Consider the following 27,861-nt stretch of genomic DNA (forward strand, 5'->3'; position numbering starts at 1 on the left):
AATAACCTTCAAAAATATGTTCAGAACTTGTGAAGAATCTGCTTTACAGGTCTGTCTTTTGACTGTTCTTATACATTAATCAACCAGTAATGAAACCGTTCTCTTCTGAATAGTGTAACAAAAATATTTTTTTAAATGTGTTTTTTTTTGTTTGTTTTTTTTTTTAATTGTCTTGAAAATGTTTTGAAAATTTGACACTATCTGGGCATTATGTTGATACATTTGTGATAGATATACGTGTCGGGTCTCTAGACGTGGGCATGTAATAATGTTTGGCTACACCTTGATTTCGATTTTTATTCCTTAATATTTCACATAGGCTATAAGTGTTGTGCAGTTTATTATTGGTCTTGTATTTATTAGTGAATCTGGTACTTGTGCCCCACCAGTGTCACAAAATAACACAAACAAACAAACAGGGTATAAAAAAAAAACCAAAAAAACAATTAGAGACTAAAACAGCAACAGTCCCATTGCTTCCGCTCATACACCGGCATGTTCCTGCTGCTTTTGTGTTTTCCTGTCAAAAGCAACCGGAAACTGCTTTTTCCTTGAAGGAATACCTTATTGGAATACTTCATTAGAAGATATATATATTTTATTTCGAAAAAGTTATTTTTATATTAATTGATTTTATTAGGCTTAGTTGATTAAATGTGATGTCGTTTGCCATATAAAAAATAAAATATTTATAAAGGGTAATTATTTATATAGGCCTATATATAAAATATGGATGTATGTCTATGAGTGATATAGATTATTTTATTAGTTTATCAAACCATATACACTGTAAACCTGAATAAGTTAGCAGAACTCAAAATATTTGAGGTAATCAGTTACATCAAATGTTTTAAGATAATAAATTCCAAATATAAGTAAGTGGAACTGTCAGGTTTTGATTTTGTACTACTCATGCATGCTGATTGTTGTTAACTTGAAAAATTGAGTAAGCTAACTCATACATTTTGATGGCACTTAACTTAAAATTGGTAACCCCAGAAACTACAACATAACAAAACATTAAACACTAACAAGTTTCCCCCTTTGCATTCATGTTGCAAAAACACATAAAATAACACTACTTTTCCTATCGAGTCCCATGCAAAGCATGCTGGGAACAAGAAATTCCCTGCCCAATCTTTTTTTAATTAAACTCAAAGCAATTAAACCGTTCAGGTATTTAAAAGGTGTCAGTTTCTTGATCTCAAAAGAAAAGAGAAAGCTCTAAATAGGCCTACTCATCAAGATTAATTTATTTGAACTGATTTAAATGATTACCTTTTTACCAACTCATACAATTAATTATTTTGAACATTGGGTTTACAGGGTATCTTCTCATATCCATAAATCCAGATGTATTTTATATGTTGCAGTAATTGTGAAATGTTTGTGTATTAAACTCTATAATTCAAGGCATGTAATCAGTCATCATTAGGTGACTAATTAAATTAGATTACCAGTGTTTAACAAATACCATCAGCTTTGATACATATTTGTGGAAATATTAATCAAATGATTGACTCTGCACACAAATGAGCTCTTTGCTGTTATATTTCCTCTGATGACACTGATTTGACTGCATTGATTATGCAGTGTCTTTCTCATCATCATATTAAAGAATGTACGATGTAAGGAGCATAAAGTAAGATGCTAGAGATCCAGAGATTCCTTATGGCATGTTCCCTGCTGGCATTGAACACCTGGTATTTTCACCTGTAGCTGAATATTGATGTGTATTTATTTCATATTCTCCAATGATAGTGAAGATCAGGCAACAAAATGAAAAAGGTATGTAGTGATGGAGGTCATCTGCTCTTTAATTGCATTTGTAATATCAAACAGATGTTTAGTCAATAACTTGTGTTATTGACTAAACATCTGTTTGATATTACAAATGCAATTAAAGAGCAGATGACCTCTCTTTCCTGCTATTTGATTTAGATCGGATTTGCATGGAAGATCAATGTCATTGCAAAATAACACAACTTAAAGAATAGTTCACCCAAAAATGAAAACACTCTCATAATTTACGCACCCTCATGCCATTCCAGATGTGTTGGAATTTTGTGTTGGGCATTCTTTCTTCAGCAGAACTCAAATTAAGATTTTTATTTAAAAATGTCTCAGCTCAGTAGGTCCATACAATGCAAGTAAATGGTTGCTAAAACTTTGAAGCTCAAAAAAGCTCATAAAGGCATCATACAAGTAATCCATACAACTTCAGTGGTTAAATCAATGTTTTTGATGTGATCTAATAAGTGTGGGTGAGAAAAAGATCAATATTTAATTATAGTAAGTTCTTTTTAACAAGAAATATCCACCTTTGGCCAGCCCCGACCAGTAGGTGGTGATATGCACAAATAATGTGAATTGCCAAAAAACAAAAGAAGAATGCATGTTAAAGTAAAGGTTTATATATACAATATCTCACAACAGTGAGTACACCCCTCACATTTTTGTAAATATTTGATTATATCTTTTCATGTGACAACACTGAAGAAATGGCACAATGTAAAATAGTGAGTGTACAGCTTGTATAACAGTGTAAATTTGCTGTTCCCTCAAAATAACTCAACACACAGCCATTAATGTCTAAACCGCTGGCAACAAAAGTGAGTACACCCCTAAGTGAAAATCATTAGCCATTTTCCCTCCCCGGTGCTCAGTGTCTCAGTCTCAGAATGGGGAGCAGGTGTGTTAAGTTTGGTGTCATCGCTCTCACACCTGGTCACTGGAAGTTCAACATGGCACATCATGGCAAAGAACTCTTTGAGGATCTGAAAAAAATAATTGTTGCTCTACATAAAGATGGCCTAGGCTATAAGAAGATTGCCAAGACCCTGACACTGAGCTGCAGCACGGTGGCCAAGACCATACAGCGGTTTAACAGGACATGTTCCACTCAGAACAGGCCTCGCCATGGTCGACCAAAGTTGAGTGCACGTGCTCAGCGTCATATCCAGAGGTTGTCTTTGGGAAATAGACGTATGAATGCTGCCAGCATTGCTGCAGAGGTTAAAGGGGTGGGGGGTCAGCCTGACATTGCTCAGACCATACGCCGCACACTGCATCAAATTGGTCTGCATGTCATCCCAGAAGGACGCCTCTTCTAAAGATGATGCACAAGAAAGCCCGCAAACAGTTTGCTGAAGACAAGCAGACTAAGGACATAGATTACTGGAACCATGTCCTGTGGTCTGATGAGACCAAGATAAACTTATTTGGTTCAGATGGTGTCAAGTGTGTGTGGCGGAAACCAGGTGAGGAGTACAAAGACAAGTGTGTCTTGCATACAGTCATGCATGGTGGTGGGAGTGTCATGGTCTGGGGCTACATTAGTGATGCCGGCAACGGGGAGCTACAGTTCATTGAGGGAACCATGAATGTCAACATGTACTGTGACATACTGAAGCAGAGCATGATCCCCTCTGAGGGTGAAGGTGAGGGTGAAGCTGAGGGTGAAGGTGATTGATTGGCCAAGCATGTCTCCAGACCTAAACCCTATTGAGTATCTGTGGGGCATCCTCAAATGGAAGGTGGAGGAGCACAAGGTCTCTAACATCCACCAGCTCCGTGATGTTGTCATGGAGGAGTGGAAGAGGACTCCAGTGGCAAACTGTGAAGCTCTGGTGAACTCCATCCCCAAGAGGGTTAAAGTAGTGCTGGAAAATAATGGTGGCCACACAAAATATTGACACTTTGGGCCCAATTTGGATTTTCAATTAGGGGTGTGCTCACGTTTGTTGCCAGCGGTTTAGACATTAATGGCTGTGTGTGGAGTTATTTTTTGGGGACGGCAAATTTACACTGTTATACAAGCTGTACACTCACTATTTTACATTGTATCAAAGTGTCATTTCTTCAGTGTTGTCACATGAAAAGATATAATCAAATATTTACAAAAATGTGAAGGGTGTACTCACTTTTGTTAGATACTGTGTGTGTGTGTGTATATATATATATATATATATATATATATACACACATGACAAATATTGATCTGTTTCCCACCCACACCTATTAGGCTATATCGTCTTGCAAAATATAGATTTAACACGTTTGGATTACTTTTATGCTGCCTTTGTGTGCTTTTTAGCGCTTCAGAGATTTGACCACCATTCAAGTCAAGTGTCAAGTCAAGTGGTTTTTATTGTCGTTTCAACCATATACAGTTAGTACAGTACACAGCAAAACGAGACAACGTTCCTCCAGGACCATGGTGCTACATAAAAACAACAAAGGACTAACACAGGACCACATGAGACAACACAACGAAATAAAATACCTATATAAAAAATCTATATATACCTATATAAAGTGCACGTGCAAACATGTGCAAAAAGTACGGGACAGTACAACAAATTTCTGACAATGAACAGGACAATAGACAGTGCAGCGTCGACCAGTACTCAGTAGTGCAAAAAGATGACAGTTTCTAAAAATGTAAACATAACATACTATGAGATTGTGCATAGAACACTTAGCAGTTATTGAGGTAGCAGACAGTTATAAAGTGACAGTAATTAAAGTGCAAATCAGGACACGTGTGTGTCAAACCAGTCTCTGAGTATTGAGGAGTCTGATGGCTTGGGGGAAGAAGCTGTTACACAGTCTGGCCGTGAGGGCCCGAATGCTTCGTTACCTCTTGCCAGACGGGAGGAGGGTAAAGAGTTTGTGTGAGGGGTGTGTGGGGTCGTCCACAATGCTGGTTGCTTTGCGGATACAGTGTTTTTTGTAAATGTCTTTGATGGAGGTAAGAGAGACCCCAATGATCTTCTCAGCTGTCCTCACTATCCTCTGCAGGGCTTTGCAGTCCGAAACGGTGCAAGTCCCAAACCAGGCAGTGATGCAGCTGCTCAGGATGCTCTCAATAGTCCCTCTATAGAATGTAGTGAGGATGGGGGTTGGGAGATGTGCTTTCCTCAGCCTTCGAAGAAAGTAGAGACGCTGCTGGGCTTTCTTGGTGATAGAGCTGGTGTTGAGGGGCCAGGTGAGGTTCTCCGCCAAGTGAACACCAAGGAATTTGGTGCTTTTGACTATCTCCACAGAGGAGCCGTCGATGTTCAGCGGAGTGTGTTCACCTTGTGCTCTCCTAAAGTCAACAACCATCTCTTTTGTTTTGTCGACATTCAGGGACAGGTTGTTGGCTCTACACCAGTTCGTCAGCCGCTGCACCTCCTCTCTGTATGCTGACTCATCGTTCTTGCTGATGAGACCCACCACGGTTGTGTCATCGGTGAACTTGATGGTGTGATTCGAGCTGTGCATTGCTGCACAGTCGTGAGTCAGCAGAGTGAACAGCAGTGGACTGAGCACACAGCCCTGGGGGGCCCCAGTGCTCAGTGTGGTGGTGGTGGAGATGCTGTTCCCGATCCGGACTGACTGAAGTCTCCCAGTCAGGAAGTCCAGGATCCAGTTGCAGAGGGAGGTGTCCAGGCCCAGCAGGTTCAGCTTTCCAATCAGGTGCTGGGGAATGATTGTGTTGAATGCTGAGCTGAAATCTATGAACAGCATTCGAACGTATGAGTCCTTATTGTCTAGGTGGGTGAGGGCCAGATGGAGGGTTGTGGTGATGGCATCGTCCGTTGAACGGTTTGAACGATCACGCAAACTGCAGTGGGTCTAGTGAGGGGGCAGCTGGGTCTTAATCTGCCTCATGACGAGCCTCTCGAAGCACTTCATGATGATGGGTGTAAGTGCGACGGGACGGTAGTCGTTGAGGCAGGACACTGAAGAATTCTTTGGCATGGGGATGATGGTGGTGGCCTTGAAGCACGTTGGAACGACGGCGCTGCTCAGAGAGATGTTGAAGATGTCGGTAAGAACATCTGCTAGCTGGTCTGCACATCCTCTGAGCACTCTGCCAGGAATGTTGTCTGGTCCAGCAGCCTTCCGTGGGTTGACTCTACGTAGAGTTTTCCTCACATCTGCTGTGGTAAGACAGAGCAACTGGTCGTTGGGAGGAGAGGTGGACTTCCTCGCCATCACGTCGTTCTGCACTTCAAACCGAGCGTAGAAGTCGTTCAGCGCATCTGGAAGGGAGGCATCTTTGTCACAGGCAACTGATGTTGTCCTGTAGTTGGTGATGGCCTGGATGCCCTGCCACATGCGCCGCGTGTCACCGCTGTCCTGGAAGTGACTGTGGATTCTCTGGGCGTGTGCGCGCTTTGCCTCTCTGATTGCCCGTGACAGTTTGGCCCTAGCTGTTCTTAGGGCTGCCTTATCACCTGCTCTGAAGGCGGAGTCTCGGGACCTCAGCAGCGTGCGCATCTCCGTAGTCATCCACGGCTTCTGGTTGGAGCGTGTGGTGATGGTCTTGGAGAAAGTGACATCATCAATGCACTTGCTGATGTAGCTGGTCACTGATGCTGTGTATTCCTCCAAGTTGGTAGAATCGCCATATGTTGCAGCCTCCCTGAACATGTGCCAGTCAGTACACTCAAAACAGTCCTGAAGAGCAGAGATGGCTCCTGCTGGCCAGGTTTTCACCTGCTTCTGAAGCGGTTTTGTGTGTCTGACGAGCGGTCTGTATGCTGGAATTAACATAACAGAGATGTGGTCTGCGTAGCCGAGGTGTGGGCGGGGCTCCGCCCGATGCAGCGCCTGGGATGTTTGTGTAAACAAGATCAAGCGCGTTCAGCCCTCTCGTTGCAAAGTCCACATACTGATGAAATTTAGGGAGCGCTGTCTTGAGATTTGCATGGTTGAAATCTCCGGCGACAATAAACAGTCCGTCGGGGTGAGCGTTCTGCAGTTCAGCTCATAGCCCCATACAGTTCACAGAGCTTCCTTAGCGTTAGCGCTGGGGGAATGTAAACTCGGTTATGCAAACAGTGGTGAATTCCGTGGTAGATAAAAAGGTCTGCATCTAACAGTCACAAGCTCCAACAGCGATGAACAGTAACTAGAGACTAGCATAGAGTTCTTGCACCATTCCGTGTTGATGTAAACACACAAGCCACCACCGCGAGTCTTACCGCAGAGAGCTGTATTTCTGTCGGCACGCAACGAGGCGAGCCCGTCTAGCTGAATGGCGGCATCCGAACTCTGTCGCTGAGCCACGTCTCCGTGAAAACAAAGACGCAGCAGTCTCTAAACTCACGCTGTGTAGCCTGCTGGAGTCGGATATAGTCCAGTTTATTGTCCAGGAGCAAACATTTGAGAGCAGGATAGGCGGAGAGCCGGCCGGCTAGGGTTTGTTTTTAGCCTAGCATGGACCCCGCCCTCTTTCCGCTTCGCTTTCTCGCACACCGCTTACGACGTCCTCTCCCCGGCCACCGGCATCAGGCGACGCCGCGGCCTGGAGGCCTGGTCTCCGCGAGCAAGCCGAGTACGCGTAGCGCCTCCTGCAGGTCATCATGCAGCTTGGTTTTTGCATGAGTCTTATATTTCAGTAGTGTCTGGCGATGGTAGACACGAACACCGGTTGCTCCGATGTCCATGTGTTGCAAAAGTCGGGCTTTTTTAACAAAAATAGCACCATTGTGGATCCGGAGTGGCCGCTGCGTGCTACTGCGCCGCCATCTTGGATCAAGCATATCCAAGATGCATATTCACTTGTATTGTATGGACCTACAGAGCTAAGATATTCTACTAAAAATCTTCATTTGCGTTCTGCAGATGAAAGAAAGTCATACACATCTGGGATGGCATGAGGGTAAATTAGAGAATTTTAATTTTTGGGTGAACTATTCTTTTAACACAAGTGATAGGTCTGAATGTTGTTATTTAGGATCCATATGGAGCAAAGGGTTATTGTTGTAGAAGTTATACTGTAATAAAATATGGATCATAATATGATCACTTTCCTAGACATTAACAATCTAAAGTGGGATCTAAAAGCCTGAGAGGGCTAGTAAAATAATTTAGCATTTTGCATATTTAATACAAAGGTTTAAATACAACTTATATTACAATTTGAGAATTTGAGTTCAAATTAAACATTTACATGATATTCTATGAATTTCTTAACATTTTTACAATTAATTTAATGACAGCATGTACTCAAGCTGGCAAGCTTATTCAGAATTATGATCCATGTTTATCCCAGATGATTTAAGAATGTTTCAAAGAGTATCTTGTGTGATTCAGTGGCAGCAAGGAAATCTGATTTTGTAGAAAGTTGACATGGTTAATGTCATACATCTTTATCTAATTAGGGATCTAATCAGAAAAAGAAAAAAAAAACTTTCTGTCTGTTCTCAGGTTTACATAAAATTTTAAATCATTGATTTGTTAATGTGGTCTTAGAATTTTGGACCCACAGTATATTCTTTGACAACTGTTTTTCCTGGTTGAATCTGAAATGATAGTGTAGTTTAGGATACAGGGTGTTGCTAATGTTGTATCCACAGAATTGGCCCATATTCTATTCTAGTTGCAAAACTGTCAAATGAACTGTCAAAATGAATGATAGTTTGTCACCTCCTGTCATTTAGATTACAGTGAAGTGATTTACTGTGAAAGGGAACTGGGACAAATTCACAGGTTTAATCAATGGGACACTAATCTGATTGAGCAAATCCTGCAGTCAGTCTCCTCGCTGGTCTGATCTTCACAGTTAGATTCTTGAATTAAACAAAGCAAGATCTTGAGTTCTGCTGAACTGCAGACACAGCTTTCAGGCATATGACCTGGATAGTCCTTCATATGGAATGAAGACAAAGCTTGAAATCAAGAAACATGGCACCTCAGATCACATGCACCACAGTCTGTTTAGAAGTGATGGGGTGGAGCTGGGAAGGGGTTGTTTATGGCCCATGTTGTGCAGCATTGTTCTAACAAGAAAGAGATTTTTGAGATGAGGGCTTCCTCTGGCTGTTTATGTCTAGATAGTAAGACAAAAAAAGGTAGTGTAGAAGCTCCCAAGCTCCTCACCCTATCACATGTGCTCTCGACAGTGCATAAAGGCCTCACCGAGGTATTGTATCCTGTATCCATCAGCACTGCCTGGAGAATTCTCATCAGATGGAGAGGAGCGTTGCCCCGGTGACACAAGCGACGGGCCTGTTTGGGCGTTGGCTGCTTTTGCTCTGCTGAGATAAGTGCATTTCAGTTTGGGTGGAGAGAAAAGTGGGTGGGGTCTTATAGGCAACGTGCAGAGAGAGAGAGAGAGAGAGCGAGCGAGATGACGAGGAGGACTGAGGAGAACAGGACAGGGATGAGAGGAAGTCTGGATCTCTCAGCATAGGATTTCCTCTTCGTCACAGAGCAGGGGCTGAGGTGGAATCCTGGTGTGTAATGCAGTTTGTTTTGCCTCCAGTAATGACCCTTTCCTGTTGAAGTAATTCTGGTTGGTCTAAAGCTTCCTTAAAATTGGCTTTTTTTATTTTATTAATTTGTTTTAATTAAGCTATTGGGTCTTGATACTGGGTTCTGTGCAGTTTATGGCTCAAATACAGAATAATAAAAAATAAAATTTATATATATATATATATATATATCAGATAAGTCAAATAACTTAACCTAATTATCATTTATTATATATCAATTTAGGTTTTGTATTTAAAATGGTCTAGTGTGATTTTGTCTTTTGCTTAGATATTGGACAAACATTTTGATTTTAACAGTATTTATTTGCATGCATTTTTGTATTTGTAGTTGTAGTTTAAATATAATAGCAACCAGATTTGAACATGGATATAAATAATAATTTGCTTCAGTTTAACTAAAATAAAAAAGTGGAGAGGTGGGACAAGTGATTTTACTTTAATAAGCCAAGTTTACGTTTGTGTACTGCATATTTGAGTCATTCACTACATACGTCAAGATTCCATAGTTTTCATTTAATTAAAGAAAAGAAAAAAATCCAAGGAAGGGAACATTTTTAATGTTGGACGTGTGGGTGTGTGGGGTTTACGAGGACTTTTTTTAGGTTACAAACTGGTAAGGGTATTATGCTATAAATGTAATATATGAGGACATTTCTAGTGTACCCATCATTTAAATAGCTTAAATATACTAAATAATAATTATTATTTTTTTATTTTTTTTAAATGTAAAAGTTTTTTTTGGTGAGGGTTAGGATTAGGGGTAAGGTTAGGGGATATAATCTATAGTTCGTACAGAATAAAAATTATTATGTGCAAGGAGAGTCCTCAAGGATAGCCGCACCAGCGCGCTGCGTGTGAGTGTGAGTGGTCTTTTTGCCTCAATGAGAGTGTAAGCATTAACAATCATATTCTCTGACTGCTTACTCATGCATGCTAAAACACCCTCTTGGATGGCGATAAAGGCATGCTCTTGATCTTATGAGTGCACAGCCTTGCTTCCTCATTAACAATCTTTTTTTAATTAAGAAGTTAAGAAGCATTAAAACAGGTCTGAAACTGCTACTTTGTACCATTGGTGGAAAATAAGTTCTGTTTTTATAAGTTTGATCAGTATGATTTATACTATGTTTTTCACGGCTGTCAATCGATTACAAATTTTAATCGAATTAATTACATGACATGCAGATTAATTAATCATGATTAATCGCATACATCATTATTTGCTGCGAAAGGCACCCAAATAAATATAATTCATTTAAATAATGCCTAATAATTCAAATATTTCTAAATATAATATGTAGGGCCTATAACAAATATCTGATACAGATTGAAATTCAGCTTGAAATAAATTGCATTACTGTGGCAGATGAATAAAGCCTTGATTAGACAATACATATAGTGGATTAAGAACTCAATATATTGTTTGTTTTATTACCATATCATTGAAAAACCCTACAGTTGACAGCCATCTGTTTTGCATTGAGTTCTTCGATGTGTCCAGTTCTAACAGACAGGACATGTTCTAGTGCTCCATCTGTGCTAATTTTAATTGTTGCTCTATGTAAGATCTATGTAATTGTCGCTTTATGTGCGTGCCTCAGATGCATTTGGAGCATCTCACTGGTAATCAGCATCATAAATGACACATTTTTAAGACACAGTGTCAAGTTAAATGGAATGAAATCTTTGGAAATTGTGCCTCAAGATTCTTGTATTCTGTTGTTGTTCACCCACCTGTTGACACGGTGCATAAAAACATGTACTTTATACTTCTAGTAATGAGCATGCAGTTCATATGCTACAGTGTATGCATTTGGGTAATAAGGGGATTTAAAAAAAAAACCCATACATTTAAAAATGGAAGTTTTGGAGATTTCTGTCTTTTCCCAATCATGTAGTGGGATCTGTACTGTAGGGAGGACTAGGTGTTACAAATGTCCCACCTCTTTATCAAAATAAGAAAGAAAACTGATCATCAATGCTCATCAAGCCATTTCATGGGGTCTTTCAAATATTGTCCAAATCTCTTTCAGAGATTTCTGTGTATCTGGGCCCATATTACCAAAAAATCTTCAGTTCTCGGTTCTCCCGATGGCCAGTCCGCCCCTGGCCTCAACAATATATTCTATATATTTTAATAATATAATATTAAAATATTATAATGTTGACTTTGACTTTTAATAAAAAGTATCACCTGAATCATGAGGGTGTTTTCATTATTGTACACTTATGGCAATTTTCCACTGCACGTTACGGTTTGAATCGACTCAACTCAACTCGCTTTACTTTTCTGAGCTTGCATTTCCACTGCAGTTTAGTGCTGCATCAACGTGGGTGGGATTATAGGCTGATAGTCATAGTTGCGCCGCCTCTTCTGCCGTGACATCATCTTAAACAATAACAACCGCTAGCTGTTAGCTCATTGTGCTGCATAAATCAGTTGTTGCATGGTGATTTTTTTTTACACAAGTGTAACCGTTAAATTGGTCTGGTTGTTTTAGAAGCAAGCTTCCAGTAGCTGGTCAACTAAATAAAGTGAAGCTTTCAAGCAGAATACAGTGTTAACGTAACAAAATGTACCATCCTCCATCATTGCTGCGTCCAGGGCACTCTCCCTCTCATTGTTCGCTGGTCTAGATAGCGTCCATTTGGTCGAACCACTTCCACTTTTCCTTGATGTTTCTGTAGTCAATTAATCATTTTTTTTAACTTTTCCCTACACTGTTGGTGGTAGCCGTGTGTGTCCAACAGCGGAGACACTTCCTGAGAGACTTTATCGTTTCGCTCATCGCTAACGAGTGGACCGTCTGCACCTCGTTTATTGACCACGTTGTGGTTTAGCGCACAGCCATTTCTTTTTCACAATTCAAAAGTTGCATGAACAAATGATACTTCTATCGCTGTTACTAACTTTAAAACTAGCGGGTTGATGTCACGTGTCGGGAATCCAGTGATGCTGGTAGTGACAGTTCTCCCTGACCAATCAGTGATCTGCAGGATTTTGACGGCTTTTGCCTTCGATCTCCACAAAACGGTCAGCAAGTGAAAATCGGGCCTAAAATCGTGTAGTGTAAACTCACGAAACCCTGAATCAGCCAAAAGTGAGTCTGCAAAGGTATTATGTCAGAGTGGTATGACATCACTCATTCATTCATGATTTAATACCATACATTAATTATTTGATTAATCAAATGAAAAAGCAATTTTTTATTTAATGTATTTTTAAACATTATTGTAAATCTTGCCGAACGTTGTCCTCAAACACTGTGCAAATGTAAATGTGTGTACTATGCATTGTATGCAAAAAAAATTGCAATATTAATTGCATATACTTTTCACATTATTTATCAGTATTTAATATAATGAATGTATTTTCATGTACAGTATATATTGAATGTGATTTCAATTTAAAAACTCAATTTAAAGACAATAAAACAAAGTCTTTGTTATAAACTCATAACTGTTATATGTAAGATTTCAGGTTCAATTTAGAGGTAAATTTGACGTTCAACATATAAGTATTTTAATAATGGTCTCTTTTTTCATGTTTTGGACTAGTTGTTTTACCAAATATAAATGGAGTTTATAATATTTATAAATAAGAATAAATCAATAAAAGTTATTTAGCAGGGCTTAAACATATCTGAAGTGCATAACTGCAAAAATAATCTAGACACATTTGCCACATTTGACATTTTATATAAAGTGCTTGGGTTTGGTTCTTTTCGGATGCAGCTCTGTTATTTTTCAAATGTATTAATTTTCATCATTGATTTTTATAATTTAAGTGATATTTAGATTGTATTGATTAGTTGTTGAATCCCTGCTGATTAGTTATTTAGGCCCATCAAATGTTTTAAATGCTTAATTCACAACAACGGGTTTCAATGTATTTATTAAATGAAAAAAATATGATGCAGTTCAAAAATAAATGTTGATGGATTTCATATGGAATCATATTTGCCCAAATTCCATGATCAAGTATGTCTAAAACACGCTCTTTGTTGGAGAGTGCGGGGTTTTAAAATAAAAGCCATCGAGCTCCTCTTAACTAGGCGGGCACGTGCACACATAGACATCAAAGGGGGCCTGAGCACCTGCCCTTTTTCTTCCTAGAGAGAAAGTGTCCTGTTTTCTGGGGTGCTTTTATATATTTATATATATATATATGTGTGTGTGTGTGTGTGTGTGTGTGTGTGTGTGTGTGTATGCAGAGCAGCACACATCGGCACATCAGACACACACACAGGCAGACAGGCAGGCAGCAGCAAAACATTTTTTTTAAATATATAATTATTAGAAGTGTTCTTTTTTCCACTTGAGCCCCTGCCCCCCAAAATGTCTGCACACATCCCTGAAACTAGGTTAGGATACCTCTCCAGCAATCTTAAATAATTTAGGAGCTGACCAAGTCTTAATACTTATGAACCTTTATGAATCACACTTGTTCTTAATTCTAGGAATAAGAGCAAAATAAGTCATTCTTAGAATTTTGACAAAATTTTACTCTAAGCGGCTTTATGCATTCGGCCCCTGGTCCCGAGACACAATGTAAAAACTAAAAATCTAAATGAGCAATTCAGACGGAGAACAAAAACAACCATTTAAGTGTTATTTGGAGTAGGCGTACAAATAAATTTCACGCTCAACTGTCAACAGACAATGCTTGCAAATGGAAATATAGGTTTCCCATATTTGTTAACGTTAAGTATTTATTGAAGAACGAAATGGTCCTCCCAGGACTGAATCACTGGTAAATCATACTTTTCTGAGCATTGTGCTCAAGGACTCCCTTTTAGCCAGATTGGACTTGAATTACAGATAGTTTGATGCAGATGGGTCCCTTCTTCTCAGATGGCAGGACATTTATATTGTCCTCAGGGTGATCAATCTTGTCAGAGAGGTGCTGAGCTTTTTTAGCACACAAACAGTCTCACAACATCGTTCATGCCAGAGTGGACTTGACCTGAGCTGATCACTTACCATCTTAACCAGCAGGGACAACTCCCTATGATTTAAATCAGGCAGGGGAAAATGACTTTCCTTATTCTGCAGAACACAAAGAAAGATTTTTAGAAGAATTTCTAAAAATCTTTACTCCGAATAAGAGTAACAGTGAGGCTGGTTTGGAATTAGAAATCATGACCCACTGCCTTTTTTCTTTAAGGTCTATTATTTTAGGTCATTAAGGTGCCACCTTTTGTTGACACTCTGTTCTTGGCTTTGAAATCATCAACTATAGAAGGAAGGTTTAGGGCTGTGTAAGGATGAAACCAACATGATCTCATGAGAACTCATAAGAATAGTACGAGATGGTGAATTTGTTAGAAATTGTATACAAATTGTTTGTGTGAAAACGTATTACTTGTACTGCAAAAGGTAAATCTTACAAAGAAGTGTAATACTTTACGCAGACCCTAAACCTAACCATGATAGCACTATAAAAAGCCCTTTTGTGTTCTACAGAAGAAAGCTAAACTTCCGGGTTCAGAACGTGCATTTGTGATATATTTTGTTATTTGAACCCCTGACCTAAACCCCATACCTAAACCTAACCATACATTTTAATCTGATTGTGATTGATAAAAACAATGTGTATGACAGATGAAAGGAAATATGAGGGGTTTGAAGGAGATGAGAGAAGCGCATGTGATTAGTTGGTATAAGTTGTTTTGATTTCCAACGAATTCGCCATCTTGTACTATTCTTATGAAGTCTTGTGAGATTAGGTTGGATGAATCCGCTGAAAACTGTCAAGAAATGCCTGGGTCATATTTTACCCCTAAATTAGAAAAATAAATCCCAGTAGCATATTGCAATGCAAACAAAAAATAACGGTATATAATTTAAATTGTAATGTACATTTCTGAAGAGTGATTGTAAATACATAATGGAAGTATTTGTTTTACTGCTTTATTGCTTAAAATATATATATTTTAGCCTATTCTCATAATGATAAGCATATTATAAGATATATATATTTTTTATATTACAGTAATGAGTTTATTACATTAATTGGAATGTGATTTTTTTTTTTTTTATTACACTAATGAGAATTATATTTATCATTATACAGTATTTGAAATCTTTTATTTTTATTATAGCAATAAAAATAGGATTTTTTTACATTACACGAATGAGAATAAGAGTTTATCATAATACAGATTTAAGAATTTGATTTTTACAGATTACAGTCAAGAATAGGATTTGTTTCGCATTACAGTAATAAAAAAAACTATTAGCAACCTTGAGAGAACTTGCCCGAATTGGGATCAAAAATCTGTTTTTGCAAACAGAGCATCATTGTATACAAATTTAGAAGCGAGGAAATATATTTTAAATGCCTTGATGCTCTCATATTCTACTCAGCGCTTGTGAGTGTTCTGTCATTAAATATTCAGGGCTGTTGGTTCCTCAACCTTATATTACATCTAAATTACTATTAAAGCTAATTAGCACAGTTAGTCAGTTCCAACCCAAAACCATCTGTACTATATTTCATTCCCATTTTCACTCTTTCGAATGTTTTGTGATGCCAGATAGACAGTGGTCTGTCCTATTGGTCACCACACTCGCAATTGCTGTTTTAGTCATTTTGTTTGTCATTTCTTGGCACAATTTAGTTCTTTAGAGATTAAATCATCTCTGGACAAATGTACAAACTTACCATGTGCGCACACCAAGGTCGCTAAACCCCTCCGTCCCGGGTGTCAGACATTTATATCTGACAATATAAAAATGCTGCCTGAACATTTCTGTGCCACCACAGACTGATCGCTTGCCCCTGCAAGGCCACCACTTTGAAAAACTCCTGGCTCCGCCCTTGCATATAGAACCTAGTAAATTCTATGGACAGTGTAGTGTAGCTCATGTCTGAGATCCCTATAAGACCATAAACCTGGTCAAGGTGAAACTGGGTGAGCCAGCTTGATGTCACTTCCCTTCCCACACATTAACAGGATGTCCCTGCATCAAATGAATTAGTGACTCATTTCAGAAAGATATTAGTCCACTGATCTCTTTAGTGGAAATCAGACGACTCCCCTGTTCATACTGAAAGTAGCTGTTAATGAAATATTTCACCCAAAAAGAAAATGATTTTGTTTACTCCCCTTCATGGTGTTGCAAAGCCTCAGTTACCATTAACTTTCATTGCATCTTTTTCCTTGCATATTCTGACAAATATCTCATTTTGTGTAACACAGAAGAAAGAAAGTGGTATGGGTTTGTAACAACATAGGTTACATAAATAAAGCTAGAAGCTTCATGTTTGGGTGAACTGTCCCTTTAAGAGGAATTATTTGAATAAAGGACATTTGTGATTGCAGTGATGGATGCAACATCTGAAATAACCTTCTAAATATCCTCAGATGAATAATGAAATGTGTCAAATATCAATGGGTGTGTTGAACGCCCTTAGTGGGAGGGAAATTAAATCGTTTGGCTGAATTTCAGGACTGTTCTTGTGATATGGTCTGCTAATCCAAGATGGGTTAATGTAATGCTTTATGCTGAAACAGCAACATTCAGATGGAATTGAGACGAGCTCCTCAGAATTTCATCATGCTGTTTTGGAGTACAGAGACTGTCATTTCAGCTTTCATCTTTGTAAAATTGTGGTTTATATTAAATTATATCAAAACTTTACATTGTATTGCATTGTACAGGAGCATATTTGAATTTAATCGTTACATTTTATGATGAAAATATTTACAAAATGTATAACTACAATGCTAGGCTGTTGTGGATGGTTGTTAGAATGTTGCTATGCAGTTGCTAAGGTGTTCTGAGTGGTTGTGTTTTCCTTGGCTTACTGGACCAAGTCGAGTCTCTATACAATTTATGACATGAATTTAAATGTATGGGATTTGTCACTTGTTTATTAAATTGCAAGTCTGCAATTAGAAAGGTAATACCATCCATCAATAAGCCACATGACTTGAGGTATCGTTCATGTCTATAACACAAGTTATGTATACAGGACAGTTACATGCCAAAGTGTAATACTTTGGCTTAGAGGTTTGAACAACCATAAGTAATAATTATAGCATGCATAAATATCAAGGTAACAATTGAATTACTGCTGCCTCGTAAGATCCATAACCTAATTTGCTTCCATTTTCTATTCACATGTGCCCCTTTTATGCTTTATTGCAGAACTGTGTGACTGGAAGAACAAAAGACAAGAGTTTTATAGTTTGCCCCAGTCATGCATAAGGTAATGCGTGCCTGTTACCATACTTTCCTGAATATGCTGCTTACTTTAATGGATGTTATTGACACATTTTTATTTTATGATCCATTTTATATTTGTAAACCCATTAAAGTATGATAAGGTCTGCTGTGTATTTTTCACATAGTAATAAATTAAAGGGGGAGTGGCAGAGTGACAGGTGTGTCATCAGTTTGATTGATGATATTAGATATAGATCTTATTTTTCATTAACAACATGTCATTGAATCGGACCTGTTCATTATGACCTGTGACCTCTTTGATTTGGCCTTGTGCTGCAGACGGGGACAACCCCTTCCTCCAGGGGTCCTAGTGCACCAGGCTCACCGGCTACCTCTATTGTGGCAAGTCATTAGTTTGTTATAGAATTGTATTTGTGTGCAATTTATCATGATTTTGGCTAAATCTGTCAATGCTAATCATTGTGCTAAAGTCAATTAGTCCTGAGACTTACAATTATGGTACGATTCTGGCCTGAAAGGTCAAAAGCTTTCAGTTTCAAAGATAACAAATTCCACTCTGTTATCTAGCATAAAGCACATGCTTGTTATCCAAGGAACCCCATGAGGCATTTCAGAGGACAACTATTTCTTTCTCTACAAATCGAGCTGATTTTTACTCTCTCTCTCTCTCTCTCTCTCTCTCTTTTCCTAAAGGCAAGAATGGACAATCAGGTCATTGGATATAAGGACTTGGCAGCCATCCCCAAAGACAAAGGCATACTCGAGGTGGAACGGCCAGATCTTATGGTGTACGAGCCACATTTCAATATCTCGGCCCTAGATCGGACCGGTCTCTCCAGAAGCAGAGAGGTTAGCATACCAAAGAGAATGAGGGGTGAATTCATAAAGAATAAATTGTGCCCATTAATATCATTGTTTATTTGCACACGCTGTCTGTGTTGTTTTAGCACCCAATTCAATAAAGTCCTGGCACACTCAAGGCGAAGTGCTTATTAGTTTTTCACTTAGGGCAAAAAGAAGTGATTGTTCCATCAGGATGCATTAAAAAATTGTTTATTGCACATTTTAAAACAGCTCTTGTAGCGTGAAGCTAGATTTAATAGTAAGATGTAGCTTTAAACTTTTTATTATTGTCAAACTTTGTTAATGCATGTTAAATAATTGTGTGTGTGTGCGCGTGCGTGCGTGCCTGATACTGAGCCATTTGAATATCGGGCCTTAAAAACAATGCATGTATATGTGCTTCTGTTTTCTCTCCCTGTCTCCTCCAGAGATCAATGTCACCTCATTCCATCTCGCCCCCTTGTTCCCCTGAGGTGAGTCATCAAGTGTTTCTATCAGGATAGTCACTGGTCACTAGCTCTAACTACCACATTAATGTTCCTAAACACTTAAAGGGATAGCTTACCACAAAATGAAAATTCTGTCATCATTTACACACAAGATGTTCACTAAAATGATGACAGACCTTTCATTGGAAACAATGGGAATCAGATGAAAGATTTTATTCTTGAACATTTTGAGACTGTAGTAATGTTTTAATGATACAACCTAGATATTACTTAGTAGCTTAACAATGAAAAATCGCATAAAACAATGTTCAATGCTGCTAGCTGCTGTTAGCATGGTTTACAATCAGGCACAGGTTTGCGGTGTCATTTTATTGATGCAGGCAGTGAAATATGATGGTCTGGCTTTCGTTAACATGCTGAGTTGTGCTTTAGTTGTCAGAATCTGCACTTTGGATCACGGCACAAGAAAGGTTATGTTACCATAAGCATAAACATTTAATGTAGCATATTACAGAATAATAGAAGGCATGTAATAAGTCTGCATATTTCTTGATTTTTTTAGATATTTGCCTCAAAAGAGCCAAAGGAGTGGCCCGAGCAGTGGTCTCCCGGAGGATCCAATATGGGCTCCACAGTGCAGCTCCGCAAGATCAGCCCCGCATCCAAGGGTCCCCTGCAGCACTTCCACAGACCAGGTCAGATAAGTCATGAAAGTACTTCTTTTGGCCAAATAATTTTTTTTAACCTAACCATTCCAAGTTGGGTGTCTATATCTTACTGTAACTGCAAATCTATTGCATTACAATTGTACTTCTACTGCACTAATATATAATAGGATTTGTATCTATTTTTATTTCAGACAGTGGCACCAACATCTATAAGAAGCCTCCAATTTACAAACATGGTATTTGTTCTTTTATTATTAATTCATTACTTTAAAGAATATATAAACTGAGTAATTTATTAAGGGACTGTTTAACTACATACTGTATGGAATAATTGATTTTCAAAGATAATGACTGGGAACATTGTGCTGGTGATGGTTTGACATTTATCTTCTCCCGCTTATTAGAAAGACATACTGGAACATCTAATAATAAACAGGATAATATCATTGAGTCCTCCAAGTTCCCAGCAGCCCAGCCACCTGATCCCAACCAGCCTTCAAAGATAGAGACAGAGTACTGGCCATGTCCACCCTCTCTAGCTACAATGGGTAAATGCACACCAACTTTCATCGGTCCAAACTCAAATCTCTCGGTCTCACATAATGTACCGTGTCCTAACCAGGCCCATCTCTTCCATGTTTATCTTGTTGTTTACCTGAGCAACAACTTAACCAACCAGTGAAAAGACTAATTTCTGTTGTTTGGTGTGGTGCTCCACAGCTATATATTAAAGACTCCCATGAAATCAAAATTGGAAATGTGTGGGTTTTTATTCCGTGTCTATTTGCTTGAGGCCATCTACTGTAAAATGAATGGACTTTTTAATCCAGATGGACCAAGACTATTGATGACAACATCTCCTGCTCAGGGGCGTATGTAGGGGTGTATCACATACACCAGCTAAATTTGGGTGGTGAACACCATGGCACCAATACCATTCTGGTTCACCAGCAAGACTAGCACCAAACCAGTACTAAACAGCACAGACCGGCATGGAAATAGCTGGTCTTAAACTGTTATGGTGAAGAAAGCATGTTATAATGACAATGTGTAATGGCATATTGTTCATTAGCACATATTCTTCTCATAAGGACATCAGGTAGATGCATTTTGTTTTTTTTCTGTCTTTTTTTTGTGTGTAATTCCTGTCAATTTCTCAGAGATTGAGTGGAGGAAAAAGGCAGTCGAGCAGGGAAAACCAGTCGAGGATGATGAGTTTGAGGACCTGACTGAAGACGCAAAGATATTGCAAGAACAGGAACTTCAGAAGGTTAGAGCAGAAAGTCTTGACAAACTGGCTGTGATGTTACAAAATATTGAGGCTTGTGAATTAATTAAAGGAATAGTTCACCCAAAATTGATCATGCCATCCCAGACGGTAATGACTTTCTTTCTTCAGCAGAACACAAATTAAGGTTTTTAGAATAATATTTCAGCTCTGTAGGTTCAATCAATGCAAGTGAATGGTGACCAGATCTAAGAAAGTCAAAAAATGACATGAAAGCATAAAAGTAATCCATACCGACTCCAGTGTTTAATCCACATCTTCTGAAGCGATATGATAGGTGTGGGTGAGAAACAGATCAATATTTATGTTATTATTTTTTTTCTATCAACCTGTACCTTTGACCAGCCCCAAACAGTAGGTGGATGAATGTGAAAGTGTAGATTTACAGTTCAAAAAGGACATAAATGTTGATCTGTTTCTCACCCACACATATTTACATTTAAATTTATGCATTTGGCAGATGCTTTTATCCAAAGCGACTTACAGAGCCCTTATTACAGGGACAATTCCCCTGGAGCAACCTGGAGTTAAGTGCCTTGCTCAAGGACACAATGGTGGTGGCTGTTGGGATCGAACCAGTGTCCTTCTGATTACCAGAGGACCAGTTATGTGCTTTAGACCACTACACCACCACCACTCCATATAATATCACTTCAGAAGATATGGATTAAACACTGGACTTGTATGAATTACTTTGATTCATTTATGCCGTTTTTGGACATTCTGGCCACCATTCACTTGCAGAGCTGAAATATAAAAAAATAAAAAATAATTTGTGTTCTGCAGAAGAATGAAAGTCCTACATATCTAGAATGGCATGAAGGTGAGTAAATGATGGGAGAATTTTCATTTTATTGTGAACTATCCCTTTAAGTAATGCATCAATAATTTCAAATAATATTTAACTGCTTTAATAAACAGTCGTTCTTGCTGACCAATTCAAGCTTTCCAATGAATGTTTCACATAATTAACATTGCCACTGTCACTTACCGCCACCAGTCAGCCACAACAAGCACCCATGATATAAAAAAATAAATAAATAAATATCAGCGCCGGATCGCCACTTACCATGACACACCAGACGCTCAAAAACTGGAGATGTTTTCTCTGTATTAGGCGCGTTACTGACACAAGCTGTTACAAAAATTGTTGGCAATTTGTCTAGAATAAAGCAGGATGATAAAGTGTTTTGTATTGGGCCAATATATTGAGTGCTGGAAGGATATGCATTCACATGAGGCCAGGGCGTAATGCTGCTCTCTAATCATGACTGGCCTGTATGTTTTTCAGATACAGTCTAACTTGGGCAAATTAATCCTGAAGGAGGAAATAGAGAAATCAGAGCTCATTCGCAGAAAAACACGTTCCCTGCCAGATGGGACAAATATAAACTTGGGTACGTGATGTGTTCAAAACTGTGTGCAAATTGTGTTATTGAGTTATTTAATTTGAACACAGTCTGTTTTAGAAAATTTAATGCACTTCAGCATAAGTGATTTTAGAAAGATTGAAAGAGATATTTCACCCCCCAAAAAATGTTATTATGTCATAATTTTATTAAATTTCATTGCATTCAAAAAGAGGCAATGAAAGTGAATGGTGACTGAGACTAATATACTGCATTACATCTCTTTTTGTTTTGTATGGAAGAAAGTCATATGGGTTTGGAACACCATCAGGGTGAATAAATTATGACATTTTAATTTTTGGGTGAACTATCTCTTTAAAAATTTATCCAGAACCTACTTGATATGGAATATCCATCTACTGAAAGTAGATATTGCTTTTTGAATGAATCAGTGTATTACCTTAAAGGGATAGTTCACCTCAAAATAAAAATTATCTCATCATTTACTCACCCTCATGCCATCCAAAATGTGTATGACTTTCTTTCTTCTGCTGAACACAAACTAAGATTTTTAGAAAAGTACTTCAACTCTTTAAGTCCATACAATGCAAGTGAAAGTGAACGCCAGAACTTTGAAGATCCACAAATCACATAAAGCAAGCCTAAAAGTAATCCATAACACTCCAGTGGTCACATCTATATCTTCAGAATATAATAGGTGTGGGTGAGAAACAGATCAAAAGTCCTTTTTTTTACTCTAATTCTCCACTTTCAATTTTACATCTTAAAGTCACCACAATTGACTGTTTAGTTACACTTTCACATCTGAAAGTGGAGATTTAGAGTAAAAAAGGACTTTGTTTCTCACCCACACCTATCATATCGCTTATGCAGATATAGTTGTGACCACTGGAGTCTTTTGGATTACTTTTATGCTTGCTTTAGGTGATTGTTGGAGCAACAAAGGTCTGATCGCCATTCACTTGCATTATATGGACCTACAGAGCTGAGATGTTCTTCTACAAATCTCTGTTTGTGCTCTGCAGAAGAAAGTCATTCACATCTGGGATGGCATGAGGGTGAGTAAATGATGAGAGAATGTTCATTTTTGGGTGAACTATCCCTTTAAAGATTTAACAGTAAGTGTGTGGTTGTGTTATTTCATGGGTGTACTGTATGTCCATGTCAGTGTCCATCCATATTCTGTTTGTATGCAATCAGTAAATGCACTCAGAGTATATAATGAACGTTGCCCCAACCAAAAGCACACAGAGGACACCTAGTGTTTAAATGATGAAATGCCCATCTCGTCCCTGTCTAGATTAAATGGATAGTTAAATGTCAGAATGACCACTCTTCTTACAACTCTTTCATGTTTCATTGCAGGATCATCAGCCAGTGGTCATAAATCCACCTCTCTACCTCCTTGCAGTCGAACAGGCCTCACAAGGGTAGGAGAGATCTTTTCCTTGTCTTATTTCATACAGTATAAAGAGGTCATACTATAATAATAATAATAATAATACATTTTTTTTAATACTTTTATTATTTTATATGTTATGTTTTTATATGGAGCCACTAATTAGTGCAAACAATTCTTGGTACATGCACAGACTACGCGTTCAGAGGAAGTGCGGTTAGAATAATCGGGTGTACAGTGATCAATCACTCTGCTGATGACAAAATGTATCGCTCATACGCTCTGTACGCATATGCGTACACATACAAACACAATTATACTTTGGGATTTAGATTCCGTCCCCATTGAATTAATTTAATGGGAAAAGTTGCAATAATAGTGAATGGTGACTGAGACTAACATTCTACCTAGTATCTTCTTTTGTGTTTGATGGAGGAAAGAAAGTCATATGGGTTTGAAACAACATGAAGGTGAGTAAATGATGACAGAATTAAAATTTTGGGGTGAACTAATTATTTTTCTAATTCATGTAGCTGCATTCAGCAGACTTTACCTCCACAGACAACGGAAAAGCAAAAACAGGTAATGGTTTAGTTTGCACAAGCAGACAAAAAGTGACATCCACATATTATAAATATTTCTTTAAGAGTCCGTTTTAAATTGTTTCATATATTTAATATATTATTATCTGTATGTTTTTTTTGTATGTTACACAGGTGTACAGGTAAGATGGTTTTCTTAATTCAATTGAATGCATGGCTATAGCACTTTAGAATATGCCCACAGCTGGCTCAGTAAATTAACCACATGCTTTCCTGTTTGCCTCTTCCTGCTACTCATATAGCTTGGCATTGTATAGAAGTCATTAGCCTACACACCTTTAACCATGGATTCAGACTCATATGATCACATACTATTAGAATACTTATTAATAATGAGTAAAATTACTTTCATTATTGCGGGTGTAGTGAGGCCCTCCTCTCTAAATTTGCTGTCTCGTTCTGGTCTCCTTTGTCCTGGGGGTCATTTTGATGGGCTGGGTGGTGTTTTATAGAATGGCGATTCACACAGTGGGAGAATGGACAGAGGAAACTCGCTTCCTAGTATTCTGGAACAGAAGGTGAGGCAGATATACATGCTTAATATAATGCACTTGTGTTACTATTGCGGTAACAAACCTCGATACTCAAGGGTTGATAGAGTTACCTTCAAAAGTCTGTGTCATTAAATTGAATATTATTATTTAGATACGTTTTTATAAGTATATTTACTTTAACATACTTGTTCAGCTATATTCTCTTCATTCCTCCGCCATGATAGTAGTTGACTTAAAGAGAAATCTTACCATAGAGGCAGACCATTCACACTAATGTCTGCTATACCGCCCCTAGTGGCAAAGTTGAGAATGCAACGTGTACTTGTGCTAAGAATTGCGGTTTGACACGTTTTGGCAAGTAGGTATAGCTGCAGATTGGAGATCTACAAATGGATCAGAACTCCAAAAGAGGGTGGGGTAACTCCAGAAGGTGGCAGAGTTACTCTAGAAGGTGGTTGGGCCAACTCCAAAAGGGGTTGCACTTCCGTACATGGTTGGGGTTATTTTAGGGGCTCTGTAGGCCTACTTTGCTGGCGGTTTGGAGCTTCCACCCCTTTTTGAAGCTCTGCCTGAAGTTATATCCTTTTGGAACGAGAGATGCATCTGCATTCACATACTAGCTTTGGTTTCGGCCTTATCACTCACAGTAATAACACCTCCAAAGTTTTTATGCCATTTTCCTCTTTTCTAACTCAATGACATAAATTTTTCATGTTTCATGTCAAAATTATATTTCATGTTGCCTTTAAGCCTTGCATCCATTGAATTTAGAATTCAATAATATAGTATCATTGAGGTTAAAGGGATAGTTCATGCAAAAATAAAAGTTCTCTGTTGATTTACTCACCCTCCTGGCATCCCAAATGTGTATGACTTTCTTTCTTCTGCAGAACGCAAATGGATGCCAACATTTTGAAGCTCCAAAATCCAATGGTTAAATTGGTATAATTGGTGTGGGTGAGAAACACATTCATATTTAAGTCATTTTTTTTCTTCCATAAATTCTCCTCCCCACCCAGTAGGGGGCGATTTGCATGAAGAATGTGAATCACCAAAAACAGAAGAAGGAAAATGTAAAGGTGAAAGTGAAAGTGGAGAACGACTGAGCAGGGAGGAGGATTAATAGTAAAATAGGACTTAAATATTGATCTGTTACTCACCCCCACCTACAGTATCATATCACTTCTGAATATATTAACTACGATTACATGGACATTAGAAAGGGGCTTGTTGCGAGAAAGTGGGTTATTGCAAGAAAACAGCTTTCCCGTTTACATGCACAGTTTAGACGGCATACTCTTTACTCCCATATACATGCGGCTTGGTTGGTAAGCAGCTTTCTCCAAAGCAACATGATTTTCTCACAAAACTTATGTAAACACACATGGCATCCAAAGAAGGCATCACTATTGTACTTGCTGTGTTTGTTTCCTTAACTTACTATCATGACCTGCAGCTGAATTGTGTCTCAGTAGTGGAGGTTACCCTCTTACATAAAACACTCGGATTCACCTAATGTACTAGCGCATATATGCGGACATAAGGAATAGTCAGTATTTTCACTGGGGTGTATAAATGGGTATAGTTGATGTGAATGTGATTTTCCCACTATACCCCTAGACATGTTGAATTCTTTCTGCTCTGTTGACATTTTGTAAGGCTCCATCATATGACGTTTGTTATCCCGGTGTTTTCCACACACGCAAACTCTTCAAACACCCATCAGAACGCTGCTTATACGTTTACATGACCACAATTAGATGCTTTCTCCGAGAGAAACCTAGGTGCTAGTTCCTTAAGGAAATCAGCGTTCTTGTTTGCATGATGTTTCAGAATGACCCCTTCTGCTAAAACCCTGGAATAAACCGTTTTCTTAAGCGCATGTAAACGAGGTCATTGATTTAACCTCAGAGTCGTCTAGAGCACTTTTATGTTGCCCCTATGTGGATTTTAGAGGTTCAAAATTTTGGCACCAATTCAATTGCATTATATGGACCTACAGAGTTGAGATTTTCTTCTAAAAATCTTCACTTGTGTTCAGCAGATGAAAGAAAGTCACACACATCTGGGATGGCATGAGGGTGAGTAAATGATGAGACAATTTTCATTTCTGGGTGAACTATTCTTTTAATTTAGAATTGAAAACTTTGGAGGCTGAGCATGTATTACACATTCTACCTTGAGCAAGTCATTAATGTGTGAGACGGTGAGTTTTCTGTGTCTAGTGAAACAAAAAGGACAAGTACTGCATATGATGTCCACAAATCTTAATGAATTTCCCTCTCATCAGATATATCCATATGAAATGCTGGTTGTGACCCACAGAGGGCGCAGTAAACTTCCACCAGGTGTTGACAGGACAAGATTAGAGGTAAATCACAAATAAGCAAAAGCTAAATATATATATATATATGTATATACACAGGGTTGGGAGGGTTACTTTTGAAATGTATTCCACTACAGAATACATGCTGAACAAAATTTCATTGTAATGTATTTTGTTAGATTACTCAAGGTCAGTAACATATTCTAAATACTTTGGATTACTTCTTCAGCACTGGTAGATTTCTTCACTTGTTTTGACTATAAAAACTCTGTCAGTAAAGTAAGATAAAATACACATGTTAAAAATACATTCTCTGAAAAACCTAAATATCTTATGCAGTGTTGGTTCTAAAACAAGATAAATCAAATTGATCTTGTTTAAAGGATTTTTAGATATTTTTACAGGAAAACAATACAAAAATGATCAAAAATATGATTTTTGCCCTAATATCAAAGTCTTACAAGAAAATAAGAAATTATGATTATGAAATTATAACGTGAATTTTCTTGATAATAATATATGATTGTGGCTGGTAACATGTGCATGTAAAATGGCTAGAAATAGCATTTTAGCTTAGCGTAAAGTTGACAATTTACACAAGGTTTATTTCTATTTCTTCTGCTCAAAACTTCAAACTTACTTCTCTGTCTGCTCGTATGAATGTAAACCGCTTGAACCGCTGTTCAAATGTAATTTGGATCGCATCATTTATATGTATAAATGTTTTCCATCTGAAAGGACTTTTTAAATTAAACAAATGACAATAAAATGCAAAGTAATCTCTTCAGTAATCAAAATACATTTTGAATGTAACTGTTATAATTACCAATGATTTAAATTGTAAATGTAGTGGAATACAGTTACTTATTTTTTGCATTTTAAATACGTAATCCTGTTCCGTATCCATGTATTCCGCTACTCCCCACCCCTGTGTATATATATATATATATATAT

At 38.1% G+C, this 27,861-nt stretch overlaps 1 protein-coding gene across 1 annotated transcript in view; it reads left to right on the forward strand.

Moving 5' to 3' along the window:
* The window catches only part of dmtn (dematin actin binding protein), a 30,594-nt gene that overhangs the window by 872 nt on the left and 1,861 nt on the right, over positions 1-27,861 (forward strand). The window contains exons 2-15 of the mRNA XM_052116090.1: positions 17,430-17,490; positions 17,787-17,849; positions 18,162-18,317; positions 18,740-18,784; positions 19,323-19,455; positions 19,620-19,664; positions 19,833-19,976; positions 20,589-20,698; positions 22,008-22,113; positions 23,452-23,516; positions 24,019-24,067; positions 24,202-24,209; positions 24,540-24,605; positions 26,872-26,952. Of these exons, the coding sequence (XP_051972050.1) occupies positions 17,482-17,490; positions 17,787-17,849; positions 18,162-18,317; positions 18,740-18,784; positions 19,323-19,455; positions 19,620-19,664; positions 19,833-19,976; positions 20,589-20,698; positions 22,008-22,113; positions 23,452-23,516; positions 24,019-24,067; positions 24,202-24,209; positions 24,540-24,605; positions 26,872-26,952 (1,080 nt within the window). The 5' untranslated portion in view covers positions 17,430-17,481. The remainder of the gene's footprint in view (positions 1-17,429; positions 17,491-17,786; positions 17,850-18,161; positions 18,318-18,739; positions 18,785-19,322; positions 19,456-19,619; positions 19,665-19,832; positions 19,977-20,588; positions 20,699-22,007; positions 22,114-23,451; positions 23,517-24,018; positions 24,068-24,201; positions 24,210-24,539; positions 24,606-26,871; positions 26,953-27,861) is intronic.

The sequence above is a fragment of the Xyrauchen texanus genome, chromosome 43 (genome assembly GCF_025860055.1).
Source record: "Xyrauchen texanus isolate HMW12.3.18 chromosome 43, RBS_HiC_50CHRs, whole genome shotgun sequence".
Lineage (NCBI taxonomy): Eukaryota > Metazoa > Chordata > Actinopteri > Cypriniformes > Catostomidae > Xyrauchen > Xyrauchen texanus.